Here is a 15527-nt window from a genome sequence, read left to right as displayed (position 1 = left end):
TGAATATTCTCATGATTTTGCTTGAGATAGCTATTTCCCTGCCTATTATAAATCAAAATATTTTTCCAGTTGAAAACTTAGTTTTATAGTAGCTAGTACTATATGCTCTAGAAGTGTGTACTTATCAATATATAAATATTAAATATGTTCAAATGAAGACATATATAAACATTGTTTTGTTAACTTCATCACAAATGATCATTCTCGGATCGCATAACAACAAAGTTTCATTACATATGTTCCTTTTTCTACTCTTGAAGGGTTTTGTATTTGTTTTCTTACGATGGCGTGCTCTAATCGTCAAACAACAAACCAAGTGCATTGCAACACTCATGTTGGATAAAGTGGCACATATCGGTGCAGACATTCGTAAAGTAGTGTTTCCTTGTCGAATTGTTATGCTACGGGAGGAATTTCAAGAATATATAAAAGAAATATGAAAATAAAAGTTAGAAATTTTGATGTCCGCATTAATAAACTGCATTACTATGGGATAGTATTTTTCAAAGAACAAATCTTTGTATTTACATTGTCCGGGTTTGTTGTGTAACTCCCATTAACCTTAAGCATCTCACACATGTAATATCCACACACTACGGTCTCTCGGTGGTTGCTCGTCCTGTCTTTCAATTATTATATATGTTTTTATAGAACTTTGGGCATAACCATTTCTTGATTTTATGGTATTATGCAGTACTATTATGTTTTGGATTATATATGTTGGTGAGATTTGGCATGTTATCTTTTTGAGTTTGGATGTTGTGTCGATATTATTTTATGTCATATGTGGGCAAGATTTAGCTTGTTATTCTTATAGCTCAAGTAAAAAAAATAAGCATGAGCCAAAGTCTAGGCTTGATGACTTTTGATCTCGATCTAAGGCTCACCATTAGCCTGAGTTTTGAAGGTTGATAGTCATAAAAGAGGGTATTTGGATTTATTAGATGCTTATGTTGTCTATAGTAATGGCATCTGATAGTAAACTCTAATCATTTGAGCTGTGGTTGATAAGTCATAGGAAAATATACGATACAAAATAATTTATTAGTAAGACTTTTGTACATATATTATTTGTGGTTTAAAGTTCATTGTTGGCAATGAAAACAAATCAATTCTAAAGTTAAGTTTCACAATTTAAATTTTGGTTACAACTAATAAGCTAACACATACACGATAAAAAGCCCAAATATCTGTACCAATTGTGGGTCCAATAGAAAATGAAGTAACTCTAAATAAGGAATCAATTTATTTTATTAAATCCATGAAACTACGTAAAGGAAATTCCTAAAATTTGGAAAGTAATTATCTCCCAATATAGGTCAATGGAATAAGCCACCCTTTCAGGAAATATGAAAACTAAATCCAAGTTCAAATCATCCACACACAAACTCAAATAAAATGGTAACTCTAAATATATTCGCTCTTTGGGCCCAATCCTCATTCCCCATCTTTTCTTCCCTTTTGTAGTCCAACCCATCTGAGCATCATCCCCCCTCCCCCCTCCCCCAACCTCCTGTTGGACCGGACCATCAAGGCAGCCCGATCCAGCTTGACACGGAATGGATCATCGGGCTACCAAATGTCAAAAGACTTGGATCCCCTTCAAGGATGATATAAAAGCATGTACAATCTTGCATTTAGAGAGGGTTCTATAAAAGAGAGAAGATGATAGAACCGACTCTATACACTATAAGATTATTTTCAGCCGCTCCTAGCTTAGGGCCAACCACCGGCCATTGTATTCTTGAACTCACATGCCATATGCCATTGCTCTCCGAAATGAATATATCAATACCACATCTTCCTTGTGTTAATCACAGTGGGTCTCACTCTCCATGGCACCCTGTGGTTATATACATTACAGAAGTTTTCACAAAGCACATATTTTTGTTATGAGATCTACACATAGTACGTTGTCTATAAATAAACACTACATATGCCCTAAGGTACTCAGGGAGGGCATTACTCATCACCACTCAACACCGTATTTACCACCTCCACACCAGCCATCTCCACTCCACTCCACCTTTAACCGTGCGTGGGTAGAGCAATGTAGTAACACCCTTGTCAACGAATACAACTGATTTAACTATTGTGTATATATCCCGAAAGAGAAAAAAAGTAAAACAAGAGCGAAAAATGTTCCGAAAGAAAAATATCAAAGAAAAAAGAGGGCCTCATCATTTGCCTTATAACTTATAGACCAATGCCAAAAATTAAAATATTGAAGTTGATTTTAATATTTATTAACATAGTTTCTTTCTCAGTTTTATTTTTAAGTTGTCAAGGACACATACATGAAAGCTTTACTTATAAATTATTTTTTCACTAATAAACTGATGGAGACTTCGTGTAAGGGCATTTTGCTAGTTAATATTCCTAGTTACCAATAGAACCTTGCTATACGTACGACTTCTCCATCCGACCGGCGTACGACCAAAATCAGTGGCGATCCTACGTGTAGTTTCCCGGGATCCTCGAACCCCGGGTAAATTATCCAATTCTTACTAAGTTATATCATGTTAATTAGTATACAATTAAAAAAAATAGATAATTAGTACGTATTGGACCCCCGGTAATTTCTGTTCTAGGTTCTCCACTGACCAAAACAGCAGAGCAGCACAATACATGACGGCGCGAGGCTTCATGTGATGTATAGCATGATGTTGATGCCGCGCGGCACTGTTTGTTTCAGCTTAAGATTATTGAACTAGATTACTATAAGCTGAATTATAAAAGCCAACATAGAATAATCTGTGAGTTATTTGTTTCCCTAGATTATAAGCTGTTTATTAGTTGTTAGCCACCCAATAATCTAAAAAAACACCTTTAGAGTGGATTAATAAATTATATAGTAATCTGGCTTATAGATTATAATAATATATCATAATAAGCTATATGTTTTTTTTAGCTTATTTCTAATAATCTAGATTATAATAATCCTAAGCTGAATCAAACGGGTCATCCAAAAAGTCAGACGCTCCGGTCGTTTGTGTAGCATTTTCGTTACTAATATTAGGGCATTTTGCTAGTTGGTACCAATATAAAATTGGGCCTACACTACAAAACCAGTGTAATTCAGAATTGAGCCCACGGGCAACCATTCTGCTCCGCCCGACCGCCCGTACCCGTCGCGTCCACCTCTCCAGTCCAGTCCGCCACCGCGCCACCATGAGGATCGACGCGGCGATCCTCGCCGCCGTCGTCGCCTTCCTCCTCCCCCTCCGCCTTCTCTCCCTCCTCGCCCGCCTCAGCCTCACCGGCAGCGCCGGCGACCTCCGCCGTCCCTGCGCGGCCTTCGCGCTCTCCGCCGCGCTCCTCGCCGCCATCTTCGCCCTCCCGCGCGACCACGCCAGGGAGTGCGCCGCGGCATCCGTCGTCGTCCCCGATGACGGAGAGGGTGCCTTCCGCGGCGAGGTGCGGTCGGATATCGAGCAGCTGAAGCTCCAGCTCGCCAGGCTGGGTACGTGGGGACTGGGGAATTAGCGGCGACCCATACCCCTCCATCGATTCTTTTCGTGGCCTGAGAAATTAATGTATTTTTAATATCGCGTATGAGTTCTCTCCAATTTCTTCTATTCGTGGCCTGATCTGTGTGGTCAATTGCTGAATTATGCCGCGCGCACAGAGTCTATGTGGGATAACAATTCAAAACCATTGGATGGGAAAAGTGGTGCTTTGGAGGAGGAGGATGGAGAGGTTGTGAGAGCAATGGGGCTGGATATTCAGTCCCTGATCAATGAGCATGAGAATATCAAGGTATGATGTTCTTTTAGGATTTGTCATATCAATTTCCATAATCCATAGTTCTGTAATTGGTTGCTTACAGAGTTACGGTGTCAAAAATTACGGTCTACACATGCATGATGACGGTTCTTGATCCTCCCATTAAGACCAGTGATTGTTTTTTATTAGGGACAGTTCTGTAACAAGGAGCAGGGAAACACTCATTTCTTTGTCTGATTGTGTAGGAAGGAAGACCAAAACAAATGACTAAAAATAGGTCACTTAATTAGTAATACCATGCGCTTCACTTAGCAACAAAACATTACACATATATATATACAAAGTTACATTTGTATTTTCGTACATCTATGGATTCGTGCGCCTAGGAACAACCTATACCTGGTACCTTACTGTCATTCTGATAAGTTGCATTTCCTACTTTTGGAATTTTGGTTAAATAACAGAATGCTTACAAATCATGCATTGGTCTTTTGTGCCTTCCAATCTTGTAGGAATCACTTTGTGGCTCATATTCTGATAATACTATCAAGGCAATGGAAAAGGAGGTTCTCTCTCTCTCTCTCTCTCTCTATCTATCTATCTATTTCTCATGTGTGGCCCCGCAAAATTGTGCACCTTTTTCTTTTTCAACTATGTTATGTGTCACCAATCACCAATAGAAACAGTTACATTAATAACATGTATAAAGTTTCTCAAGCTGTCCATATTCAATGTTTCTTCATACAAATGTATATGCTTCATTGAGAGGATTATCATGTCTTTTTTCTGCTAGAACATTGAGTTTGCAGTATTTGTGTTACATACAAACTAGAGGATACTGTTTCTATTCTTGGTCTTTATTTTCAGCCAGAGATCTTATGTAAGATAAAAATTCCTATTTGCATTGCTGAAGGTTGTTCTTGAGCATCAGCAACCTCATTCCAATCGTGAATGAAGCTGTTACACTCAAACGCCAGTCCCTTGAACTAAATTAGGTTAACTAATATTGCAACTGGAGTAACTAACCGCATTATTTGGAAACACTTTAAGAGTACATGAGTATGGAAAAATGGATTACAAAGTAAATAGTGACATTTTGTAAGCATGAAGCACTGAAAAACATCAAATACTAGCATTCATCTAAACTGAAATGCCATATGATCTGGTGAAACAATTTCTGAGTAAGTTAAGAAACCTACACATAAAACGTACTACCAGTAATGCAACTTGTAGATTTATGAAATATTTTCCCTTGCCTATGATTACACTTTATAATGGTTTTAATATATCCCAGTATTTTCAATCACTACAGGCTGCAAACCAATCAGAAAAGTACGGGTGATGTAAAATTTCCATGCCTTCCCTTGCACCAATGAGCATATGCTCATAGCATGCTTAGCTTTGTTTGTACCAATCTTAGGTTATTTATGTTTCCCTTGCACAAAATGAATTACTTTGAGAGCCCTTCATTATAATTATTATAGTATAATATATTACGAAATCTGGTTCAAGGTGATCATCTCATGGATATTATGATTACAGATTCAAATTCTAATGGATGAATCAAGAAAGATGAACTCCAATATTCACAATATATGGTCAATGGCAAAGGATACAGATAATAGAGTCAGCGCTCTGCATTCAGATGTTAATATGGTAAGGTTATCATCAGTTTTGATTGCCATGAGTAACTACCAATTCTATAACATTTTATTAATATTAGTTTTTGATCATGCATTTGATTTATTGTGTTTTTTCATCTGAGATTAGAAACCTCACATTTGAATACATTTTTTTAAAAATGTCTTTCAAGCCTAAATACATATGAAGACTCAGTATTGTGCTATCTTATTTGGTAAATAAATTTGATGTGTTGCAATATTGTCATTCTGAATGTTCTAGTTCAATCTTGATGTGTTACTTTTCTGAGCTATTATGATTTTTTTGGGGGTGGAGGTATTTTGAGTAATTCATCTCATCAGCATTGTGATAAAAGGTTCAGGTTCTAATGGATGAATCAAGACAGATGAACTCTAATGTTCGTGAATTATGGTCATTGGCTAAGGATACAGAGAGAAGAGTAGAGGGTCTACATTCAGATATGAGAAAGGTATCACTATCTAGGTTATTATTTATTTTGATTGTCTTGACTCTTGAGGTTGTTAGAAGCTGCATTGTACTGTTCCTTTGTGCATATAATTTATTTGAATTTGTTATATGAGAGTAGAATTTTAATTTTTCAAATTCAAGCACGTCTAAATTTATACTCTCTTGTTTTCACAATGTTTGTCTATTTAATTAGGATATGGCATTTTAGAGTGCTTGTCTATCGAGAAAACCAAGAGTTTAGTCATAATTCTACTCTCTACCCTTAACCTAATGCATGAAAGGGGTTGAGTCCTAATTGTATCATGCCGTTTAATAAGGGCAATGTAAAGCCGTTCTGTAGTTAATTCTTTTATGTTAAATGCCACCTTGGTCTTTGTGAATGGTGGGGTATGATGACTACAGTGTCTTGCAATTGCGCTGACACTCAAATATTCAATGGAGGGAAGAGGAGAAGAGAGATGAGAACTTGTGAATTCAGTGACCCTAGCTGTAAGCTTGTACATAAGGTCTCATTGCATGAACTGGTAGTTGTTGCTCTCGATATTGTTTTCTGGCCATGATGTTACCGATAGGCAATAGTGAGGTGTTCTATGACCAACTATCCATCGACAGCACGATTGCTCCTCCAAGCTATGTTTCTTTTAGATCAAAGGCTTTCGCACAGCTTTTTACTAACAAAGCATAACGATTGTTCTCCTCCAAGCTATGTTGGAATTCTATTGGCCTTTTTTGCCATTCTATTTGCCTTCAAATATCGTCATGATGTTAACTTATATCCTACACATGAAATTAAAATATAAGCCGCTTTTGTTGTTTGTACTTCCTTCGTTTCATATTATAAGACTTTCTAGCATTGTCCACATTCATATATATGTTAATGAATCTAGACATATATGTGTGCCTAGATTCATTAACATCTATATGAATGTGGGCAATGCTAGAAAGTCTTATAACCTGAAACGGAGGTAGTAATTTATATCTATTCTCTCCAGTATTGGAAGATTTGATCTGATTTCCTATTTCTTTCTTACTATACTACTCTAAGTGATCATGATGGTATAATATGGGTTTCTATGCTTTCTAATTTTTGTTATATACTAAAAAGTAAAAACATTAGAAAAGTATAGTTAATAGTTAAATGTAAATGTGTACATTTTTATCTACCTGTGCCATATAGCTTTTTTGGCATTTAGATGGTCATACATCACGCATTTGGTGTTTTGACTTTGACAACTGGACAGTAACTGTTCCTATTATTGTGCTTTTCCATCATTCATTCTTTTGTATTCTGAATGTTGTTCAGTTGTTTATATCATGGGTACGATGATTACAGGTTCAAATTCTAATTGATGAATCAAGAAAGATGGAGTCTAGTATATACAAAATGTGGTCATTTGCAAAGCAGACAGAGAAAAGGGTTGAAGATCTATATTCAGATGTGAAAAAGGTAAGATTATACTTCCTCAGTCATCTTTGAATTCCTAACTCTTTTTCAAATATAAGTCATAATAACTTGAGGCACCTTTTACTATCTCTTTTTTCCTTTGTCCTTTTTGAATACATATTAGCACTCATGAACATGTCTCCCACTGTGTATAAATGAAGGGCAACGAACTCATTTGATCACTTTCTTAATCCTTGTGCACAAGTATAAAAACAGTTTGTATATGGAATCAGAGTCTCAGAGAAAGTATATATTATCATTTGTTTTGACATTCATCTGAACATATATCTAATGCAGAAATGCTGTATTTTTGTGGGTACGACTGCTGCATAATCCGAACTACTTATTAGCTTTATAGTGGGTGGTTAAATACATGTGCCTGACAGGAGGTTTCTGCTGGTGGTCATCCTTACTTTTTTTTTTTAAAAAAAATGTTCCAGATGAGATATAATTTTTGGAGACACCAGGGTAAAGAGAACTGTGTGGGAAATTCTAGAATAATATACCCAAAACTAAAATACCTTATTTTTCTCAAAAACACAGGACTGCGCCTTATTTTATTAAGAAGAAGAAGAAGAAGAAGAAGAAATATGTACAAACGAGGGATCCAAAAGGACCCCTCAAGACCCCAAAAAGTCATCACAAAAAGCGACACGCAACTAAAATACCTTATGAGAGGGATAATAAATGCAATATAAAATAGGCCCCGTTTAGATTCCAACTTTTTTCTTCAAACTTCCAACTTTTCCGTCACATCGAACTTTCCTACACACACAAACTTCCAACTTTTCCGTCACATCGTTCTAATTTCTTCAAACTTCCAATTTTAGTGTGGAACTAAACACAACCATAGTATTGGCCAAATGGAGTGCTTTCACGTTGGTCTTCTTTCCTATATCCAATTCAGCACTCACTGGAAATTCTGTGTGCCCCTACTTCACTTCAGCTTGGTAGTTTCCCCCACCTTTCCAGGAAGCCTGGGTATATAACTGCAGACTTGAATAGCCACCTATGAATGCTTTATGCCCAATTATTCCAACTAACTATTTCATCCTATCTTTGCGTAGCTTTTGCCACAGAATTAGCTGATGATTATTCGCCAGATAATATTCCTCTGAAAACATGAAAACATTCCAACTAAACTATTTCATGGATGGTCGCAGTCCTTTTGTATTTCTTTGGCAAGCCGTTTTGTACTAAAATCTGCCCTAATGGGCTTGTTTGAGTCCTTTTGGACTCTTTTCCTTCTTAATATAACGATGCTCAGCTCTCCTGTATGTTCGAGAAAAAAAATGAAAACATTGTTGGGTTTGACCAATGATTAAGGACTGCCATGATCTTCAACTGCTGCAGTTAACTAGTTAAGAGTTTCCGAGATATGCAATTGCCAAGTGCTATTGTTCTGTTAAGTGTTCTGAAATGTTCAACAACTCACATTCAAAGTCTCTACATATTTCTATATGTACTGGCATGGTGTAGTGTATTCATTCATACTATGGAAGCTAAATATAGAACTGTGTGACTGAACAATTACCTGCAGATAACAGTGTCCTATTGCTTGCACATGAGAGTAGTAAATAATTTGAGTTTGCTTGCATATGTGTTTGTTAGGTTGATATCACCCTTATACAATGTTCCAGATAAGATAATTGTTCGATGCACCACAGTAGAAAATTTTCCTGGCAGCTTCTTTAATTAATGATATGGTAAAATAAAAACATTACAAGTAAATAAAATGCTTTATTCATTAAAGAACATGAAATATTAATATGGGTTTGAGTAGGGAAGTTTTATGATGATTCCTGCAGATATTAAAATTTCAAAATTTATATTGTTTATTTTTCTGTGCAATTTACCCTGTTTCAGTACCGTTGCACTAATAACATCTACACAGGGCTTCAAGCAGAAGGGAATAAAAGTTCCATCCTGGATGGATTGGTGATGTTGTCGACTCGGTGAACTATCATTAACCTTGGCGGAGTATAGTGCACCCCTTGATATTGTAAGTTGCAACAGTACTTATTTAGCAGCTGATCATGCATTATCTATGTTTTTTTGTGTATATAGATATATGTCACAATAGGTTCTTGGCGTAAGTTCATCATGTAGTTATCAGTTATGTGGTCTGCTCTGAATGCGACTGTTTGATGTCACTACGCCGCCATGGTACTGTACATATATCGCCATTCGGTAACACGTGACCTCAAAGACTTGAGTGCTTGTAAATAAGTTTGTGTTAATCTTGTTTTGAAGAGTTCAAGGATAATGATCGCTCATAACTTTAAGTGTGGAATTTCGCTCTTGCTTTGGCGCAATCGAAGTGTCTTGTGGAGTAGACACAAGTGAGAGTTCCTGTCTGTCCGTGCCAAGTTGTGCTGTGAAAACCTAGTTCTTGTCAGCAATGAATTGGCTGTATGATTCTGACGTGTAAGTGCTTGCGTGGTGCCTGCCAGATGAGCAAGGTCAAGTGCAACGATGAGCACACCATGTCTCCACGGAGAAACGTGTAGCAGAGGTACAAAGACACTGTTGATAGATACTCATACTACACAAATGATCCTGAGATGTTTCCAGAAAATGCATCAGCACATGATCTCTACATCTCCTGTTTATACCAATAATTGCAGTCTATAAACATGAATTATACTCCCTCCGTATTTTTTTAATGTATGACGCCGTTGACTTTTTGACTAACGTTTAACCCTTCGTTTTATTCAAATTTTTTTTTGCAAATATGAAAATATTTATGTCATGCTTAAAGAACATTTGATGATGTTCAAGTCATAATGAAATAATTGATAATTATATAAATTTTTAAATAAAACGAATGGTCAAATGTTAGATAAAAAGTTAACGGCGTCATACATTAAAATATAGGGAGTATGATTTATCATCATATAAAGAGTTTTTCTTCCTTTGTGTCTTCACCGTCGATAGTTTTTTTTTTCTAAAATATCCAAAGCACCCGAATTTATCTCTGTCCATTCCACTAGAGTAGAGTGGGATAAAATAACGCCATAGACACCCTTCGCCACCATGGTGCCTGTCAGGGTGATGGAGAGGAATTAGGGGAACCATCACAGTAGATAAATTTATCTAAATGTCTCTCTTGGTTTCCAGCTTACAATTTTCCAGCTTACAATTTTGCCACTCTAAAGAGGTTTTTGCCTACGTGGCACGTCAGCGTGGCTTACAAATGGGAAAAAAACAGCGTGGGACTCAGCCGTGAGCTTCTCCCACTCTCCCCTTCTTTTTCTTCTTCGGCGTGTTTGTACAGTCACGGCGAACTTGAGCCACGACCCCCGGCCCATCCCTAGTCGCTACGACCCCCAATACCACTCCCTTCCCGTGCCACCCCCTCTCTCATCTTGCTGTTGCCACCCCAACAACCACCGTTGTAGTGAGTAGCTTCCGAGTACTAGCCCCACCGATTAGGGGTGGGCATTTGGTCTAACCGAAAATTTTGGTCTCGGTTTTCGGTCTTTCGGTCTTTAAAAAGTGAAGACCAAATTTCAACGTAAAAATGTCAGGACCGACAAATTCGGTCTCGGTCTATAAGCAAAGACTCTTATTAGGTTTTATTAGGTTGCATGCCTAGAAGAAGTAGAAATGTGAAAAATAGAGTTTAATCCTATTGAACTTAGTGGATTGTAGGTTGCATTTAGACATTTTTTTGTTAATTCAGTCTTTTCAATCTATTCGGTTAACCGATGAGACTAATCGAATTGACCAAACAAAATTCTGTCTTTCACTACTTAGGAACGCATTGATGACCGAATTTCTCGATCTCAGTCTTTTTCTGCTCACCCCTACCACCGACGATGAGGGGTAGACCCTCCACGCCGCCGATGACGCTCGCCACTCTATCCCCAGGAGTATGTGTTTCCCCTTCTCTCCATCCCCCCCTCCGACACACACCGACGGGATGGACCTACTCCAACGACGACGGCGTTGTCGTGACGCTAGGATAGAGCATCGTGCTGCGCATGAGGTTCTACGGCTTCCAACGTGCCTTCCTCCTCCTCGCTGCCATTTGTCAACATGCATCGTGGCGCACATGTAGGGCTTCCACCTTGGTGGCGCGGTCGCCACCTGCTCATCATTGAGAGGTTCTTCGTTGTTGTGTAAGAGTCTTGGGTGTGTGTCCGCCTCGAGTACCTCGCGTCGGGTTGGCCAAGCACCCGGTCGCCCATGATGTCATGCCCGCGTGCATCGGAGAGGGAGATGGACACAAGGAAGAGGCTGGCGGGTGGGTCCCATGTTGTTTTTCATGTTTGTAAACCACGTAGATAAAGGTGACAAATAGTTAAGAAGTCACCTATGTAGAGTGATAAATTTGTAAGCTGAAAACTAAGAGGGTATTTTTATAATTGCCAAATGCAATAGTGGCAAATAGTTAAATTCACCCGTGTAAATCACCATTGCTAGATGGAAATGTCCCTAACCAGTAACAGAGCTTGAGAGAAATTTGAGGGGCTAATATGTAAAATTTATTGGTCATGGGGGCTAGCTACTGATGTCATAAAAAAATGATTTCATTGATTTTCAGGAAAGTTGGGGACCATAGGAGCATGGCCCATGATGGTGTCTATGAAGCTCCGCCCTTGGCCCAGTGGACTGGAGCCCCTTCTACTTGACGGGTACACGATGGTGGTGACCTTAGCACGGCTTATCAATTTTTTTTACCATCTTCCTATTTTAGTCCCCTTTTGATTATAAGGAAATTCACAGAAATTTTAGAGAGTTTTATTTCTACAGTAATGAACCCTATGAAATCTTATAAAATTTCTATGGAATGTCTCTTTCCATGCAAATTTTGGAGGAAATTTAACCTGAGGTAGAATCTAATAGAAAAAAATCATTTGAGTCTTTATCTCTCCTCAAATTCTTGTATTTTTCCTACGGTCCAATTAAATAGTCATTCCTATGTTTATTATGTGTTTTGCAAACCTATGCATATTTGTATTCCTGTCAGAATTCTATGTTTTTCTTATTTATCTGTTTTTATGCATATTTGTATTCCTGTCAGAATTCTATGTTTTTCTTATTTATCTGTTTTTTCATTTATGTGATTCAAAGGATGCCTTAGATTATTCCTAATATTTTACAAGTATGAGCAGATATCAGCTTATCAACTCAGTTTTAGCATTGACTACTCCCTCCGTTTCATATTATAGTCTTTTGAATTTTTTTTCCTAGTCAAATGTTTAACCAAATTTATAGAAAAATTTAGTAACAGCTAAAATATTAAATTAGTTCTATTAAATCTAACATTTAATATATTTTGATAATATGCTTCTTTTGGGTTGAAAATATCACTATATATTTTTATAAATTTGGTTAAACTTAAAGAAGTTTGATTAGGAAAAAGATAAACGACTTGTAATATGAAACGGAGGGAGTAGATAACATATATGCACCATTCAACCACCTAGAATGATTTGCAATGAGTGGCATATCCATTCTGGTCTATATGCTGTTAATTCCTACTCCATCGTTTTGGTCAAATTCTGGCCAATATTAATTGATCGAAATTAACATGCCACTTGTTATACCGTTTCAAGCATGAGTTCTTCTTCCATCGAATTTGGCTTAGTTGATAATTAAATTATGTATAGGTAAAAACTTATTTATCTACGTCATACTTTCTTTCGTTACTACTCCCTCGTTCCCAAAATATTTGACGCCGTTGACTTTTTTAAACATGTTTGACCGTTCGTCTTATTAAAAACTGTTGTGAAATGTGTAAAACTATATGTATACATAAAAGTATATTTAACAATAAATCAAATGATAGGAAAAGAAATTTTTTGAATAAGACGAACGGTCAAACATTTTTAAAAAGGTCAACGTCGTCAAACATTTTGGGATGGAGGGAGTACCACTTTTAAATATAGTTACATGATAATCTCTCAAAATAAGTAGGTTTTTCCCTGTGCACCAGTAATAAAGATGGTGCCTGCCTCTGTGCCACTAAAAACTTATGAGCCTCCCTCTATGTCATCGTCGAACTTTATCGCGCTCTCCACAATATTTTGTCGCTATTCTGTTTAGGTTTAACCGTTTGGCAGCTATGGCATGTGGGCCCGGGCAAGAAAAATATCGTTCTTGCCATTTCAATCGCTGGCATCAACGTCTGCCTCGTCTTCCCTTGTCACCATCGTCTCCGCCGAGCTGAGCGGACAGCGCCGCTGGCCACCCCTCCAACCGGCGCCCGACCTCCTCCTTTGCCCAGCGCCGCTCCGGCTCCTCCAGCCTGACGGCCTCCATCGCCGCCGCGCTGGCCTTCCCCCATCCTCCTTGCCGCCCCGACCTCCTTCCCCGATGCCGCAGGGCCACCTTCAGGCCACGGTGTTCATCAGCGTCAGCGCTACTACCGGAGACGGACGCCGGCGCGTCGTTGTCTTCCGCGGGGAGGCGGTGGAACATGGGACTGGTGAACGCGACGGCCATGACGACGATGGTGGTGGCGGCGACGAGTGGGCCCGCCACGGCGCCTCTGACGATCTGGCCGTGTGGCCCCCGCGAGAGATATCGAGAGGTCGCCACCGCGCAGGGCCAACCGGCGCCCGGGCGCCACGCCGCCATCGCCTTGGCCCGATCGCCGGCCTTCCCCCATCCTCCTCGTTGTCCCGGCCTTCTTCCCCGATGTTGCAGGGCCACCTTCAGGCCGCCGCCGCCGCGCAGGGCTCGCCGCCGCCTGCCGCCACCCAGCCGGGACACCGCGCCGCCGTCGCCACGGCTCACGCCATCGTTGCCTTGGCCCGGTCACTGGCTGCGCCGCCGCACCTAGCCTTGCTGCTGCACCGGCCACGCAGGGCTGACCGCCGCCCAGCCGCCGCCCAGCCGGGACACTGGGCCGCCGTCGCCTCGGCCCGATCGCCGGCCGTGCCGCTACACCTAGCCTCGCCGCGCCAAGCAACGCGAGGCACGAGGGAGAGAAACGAAGAAAGCAAAGAGAGAAAGAGAGAGCGGGTTTTTCCCTGTGTGCCGTCTCAAGCCTAAGGACAACTAAGTCATTTGGCTGCGCAGTTACCCACCGTTACGACCAAAAACAGACGGAATGGTGTGAAGAGCGCGATAAAGTTTGACGATGGCATAGAGGGAGGCTCGAACTTTTTAGTGGCACAGAAGTAGGCACCATCTTTCTTAATGGCACAGAGGGAAAAACCTCCAAAATAAGTGTACTTAAGTAAGGATGTAACATATGAACTACGAATCTGAATAGCCTGTACAGATTCATAGGTCTAGTGTATCACATCCTTACCTAGGTGTAAGGGTGCAAGCGGGCAGGCTTGCAAACCCGCTTATATACCTTTTACATAGGTGCACTTATTTTGAGGTGAACGATCCATTTTATAATAATATAATTATTGTATTTTTTTATTATAAACCCAAAAGATTACAATTGTATTGGCCGAAATGTCCTAATACATTATAATATAATATGATTATTTAATAGTTGATAAGGATGAGTTAATTCCAAAAAGGAATATTCCAAGGTTTGGATGAGCTTCACACCTCAAAATTTGGCAGACCAGTCCAACATAATTTCTCTCTCACTGACAAGTGGACTACATCCTCCCATCTATAAGAAAAGACGAGACCACTCTAACCCTCATGCCAAACAGATAATGAAATCATCCAATTCTAAATAATACGGATGGGTCTAACCCATCCTTTCTTATCCTCAAACCAAACACACCCTACGAGGCCTCATATTTTAGGGTGGCTTTGATGGAGATTTTCAGACGCAAATGAAACAAGAAAACTCATTAATGCGTGATTAGTTGAGTATTAGCTATTATAAATTTAAAATTTAGATTCATTTGATTTTTCTAAAGAAAACTTTTTTATATTTTTTCCACAAAACATTTTGTTTAGTCGTTTAAAAACGTGTTAACCAAAAATAAGAAAGTTGTTGGTTGAAGTTACCGCCTAAAACTCAGTCTTACTCAGAAACTATCAAGTAGTTTCCAACTTTCCATACTTACCATATCATTTAGACACTATGTATATAAACTATATATCCAATGGATTGTGTCTTTAAATTAAATTTTCATCCAATCATCTTCATTCTCTCTCATTTTATCAACCAATCTCTTTATTTTCATTCTTGGTTCTTGTGTAGAGATGGTTTCTTAAATGAGAAATAGTTTCTTCATCTTTTTATCTCTCTACTTATTAACTCTCTTGCCACATTAGATTTTTACTCATGTGACAATGTATTTAATGTTATGGATACTAG

The 15527-nt window shown here is 39.0% G+C and overlaps 1 protein-coding gene across 3 annotated transcripts; it reads left to right on the top strand.

Moving 5' to 3' along the window:
* Positions 1-3097: 3097 nt before the first annotated feature.
* Positions 3098-9564, top strand: LOC127764468 (uncharacterized). 3 transcript variants are annotated; one of them, XM_052289352.1, is made up of 7 exons: positions 3098-3463; positions 3629-3759; positions 4239-4292; positions 5269-5382; positions 5729-5836; positions 7169-7282; positions 9174-9564. In XM_052289352.1, the coding sequence occupies exons 1-7, from the start codon at positions 3172-3174 to the stop codon at positions 9219-9221; spliced, it is 861 nt and encodes a 286-aa protein (XP_052145312.1). In that variant the 5' UTR covers positions 3098-3171; the 3' UTR covers positions 9222-9564. The 3 variants fall into 3 exon arrangements, with proteins under 3 accessions (XP_052145312.1, XP_052145313.1, XP_052145311.1); XM_052289353.1 differs by having other exon boundaries at positions 5723-5836; positions 9186-9564; XM_052289351.1 differs by having other exon boundaries at positions 5723-5836.
* The last annotated feature ends 5963 nt before the right edge of the window (positions 9565-15527 follow it).

This window comes from Oryza glaberrima, chromosome 2 (genome assembly GCF_000147395.1).
Source record: "Oryza glaberrima chromosome 2, OglaRS2, whole genome shotgun sequence".
Classification (NCBI taxonomy): Eukaryota; Viridiplantae; Streptophyta; class Magnoliopsida; order Poales; family Poaceae; genus Oryza; species Oryza glaberrima.
Note: the sequence above shows the minus strand (reverse complement) of the source record. Positions and strands in the feature narration are given on the sequence as shown.

Coding starts and splice junctions, on each gene's coding strand:
- LOC127764468 (XM_052289351.1), top strand. CDS start 3,172: ATGAGGATCGACGCGGCGATCCTCGCCGCCGTCGTCGCCTTCCTCCTC. Junction 5,837..7,168: donor TACATTCAGATATGAGAAAG/GTATCACTATCT, acceptor CGATGATTACAG/GTTCAAATTCTAATTGATGA. Junction 7,283..9,173: donor TATATTCAGATGTGAAAAAG/GTAAGATTATAC, acceptor ACATCTACACAG/GGCTTCAAGCAGAAGGGAAT.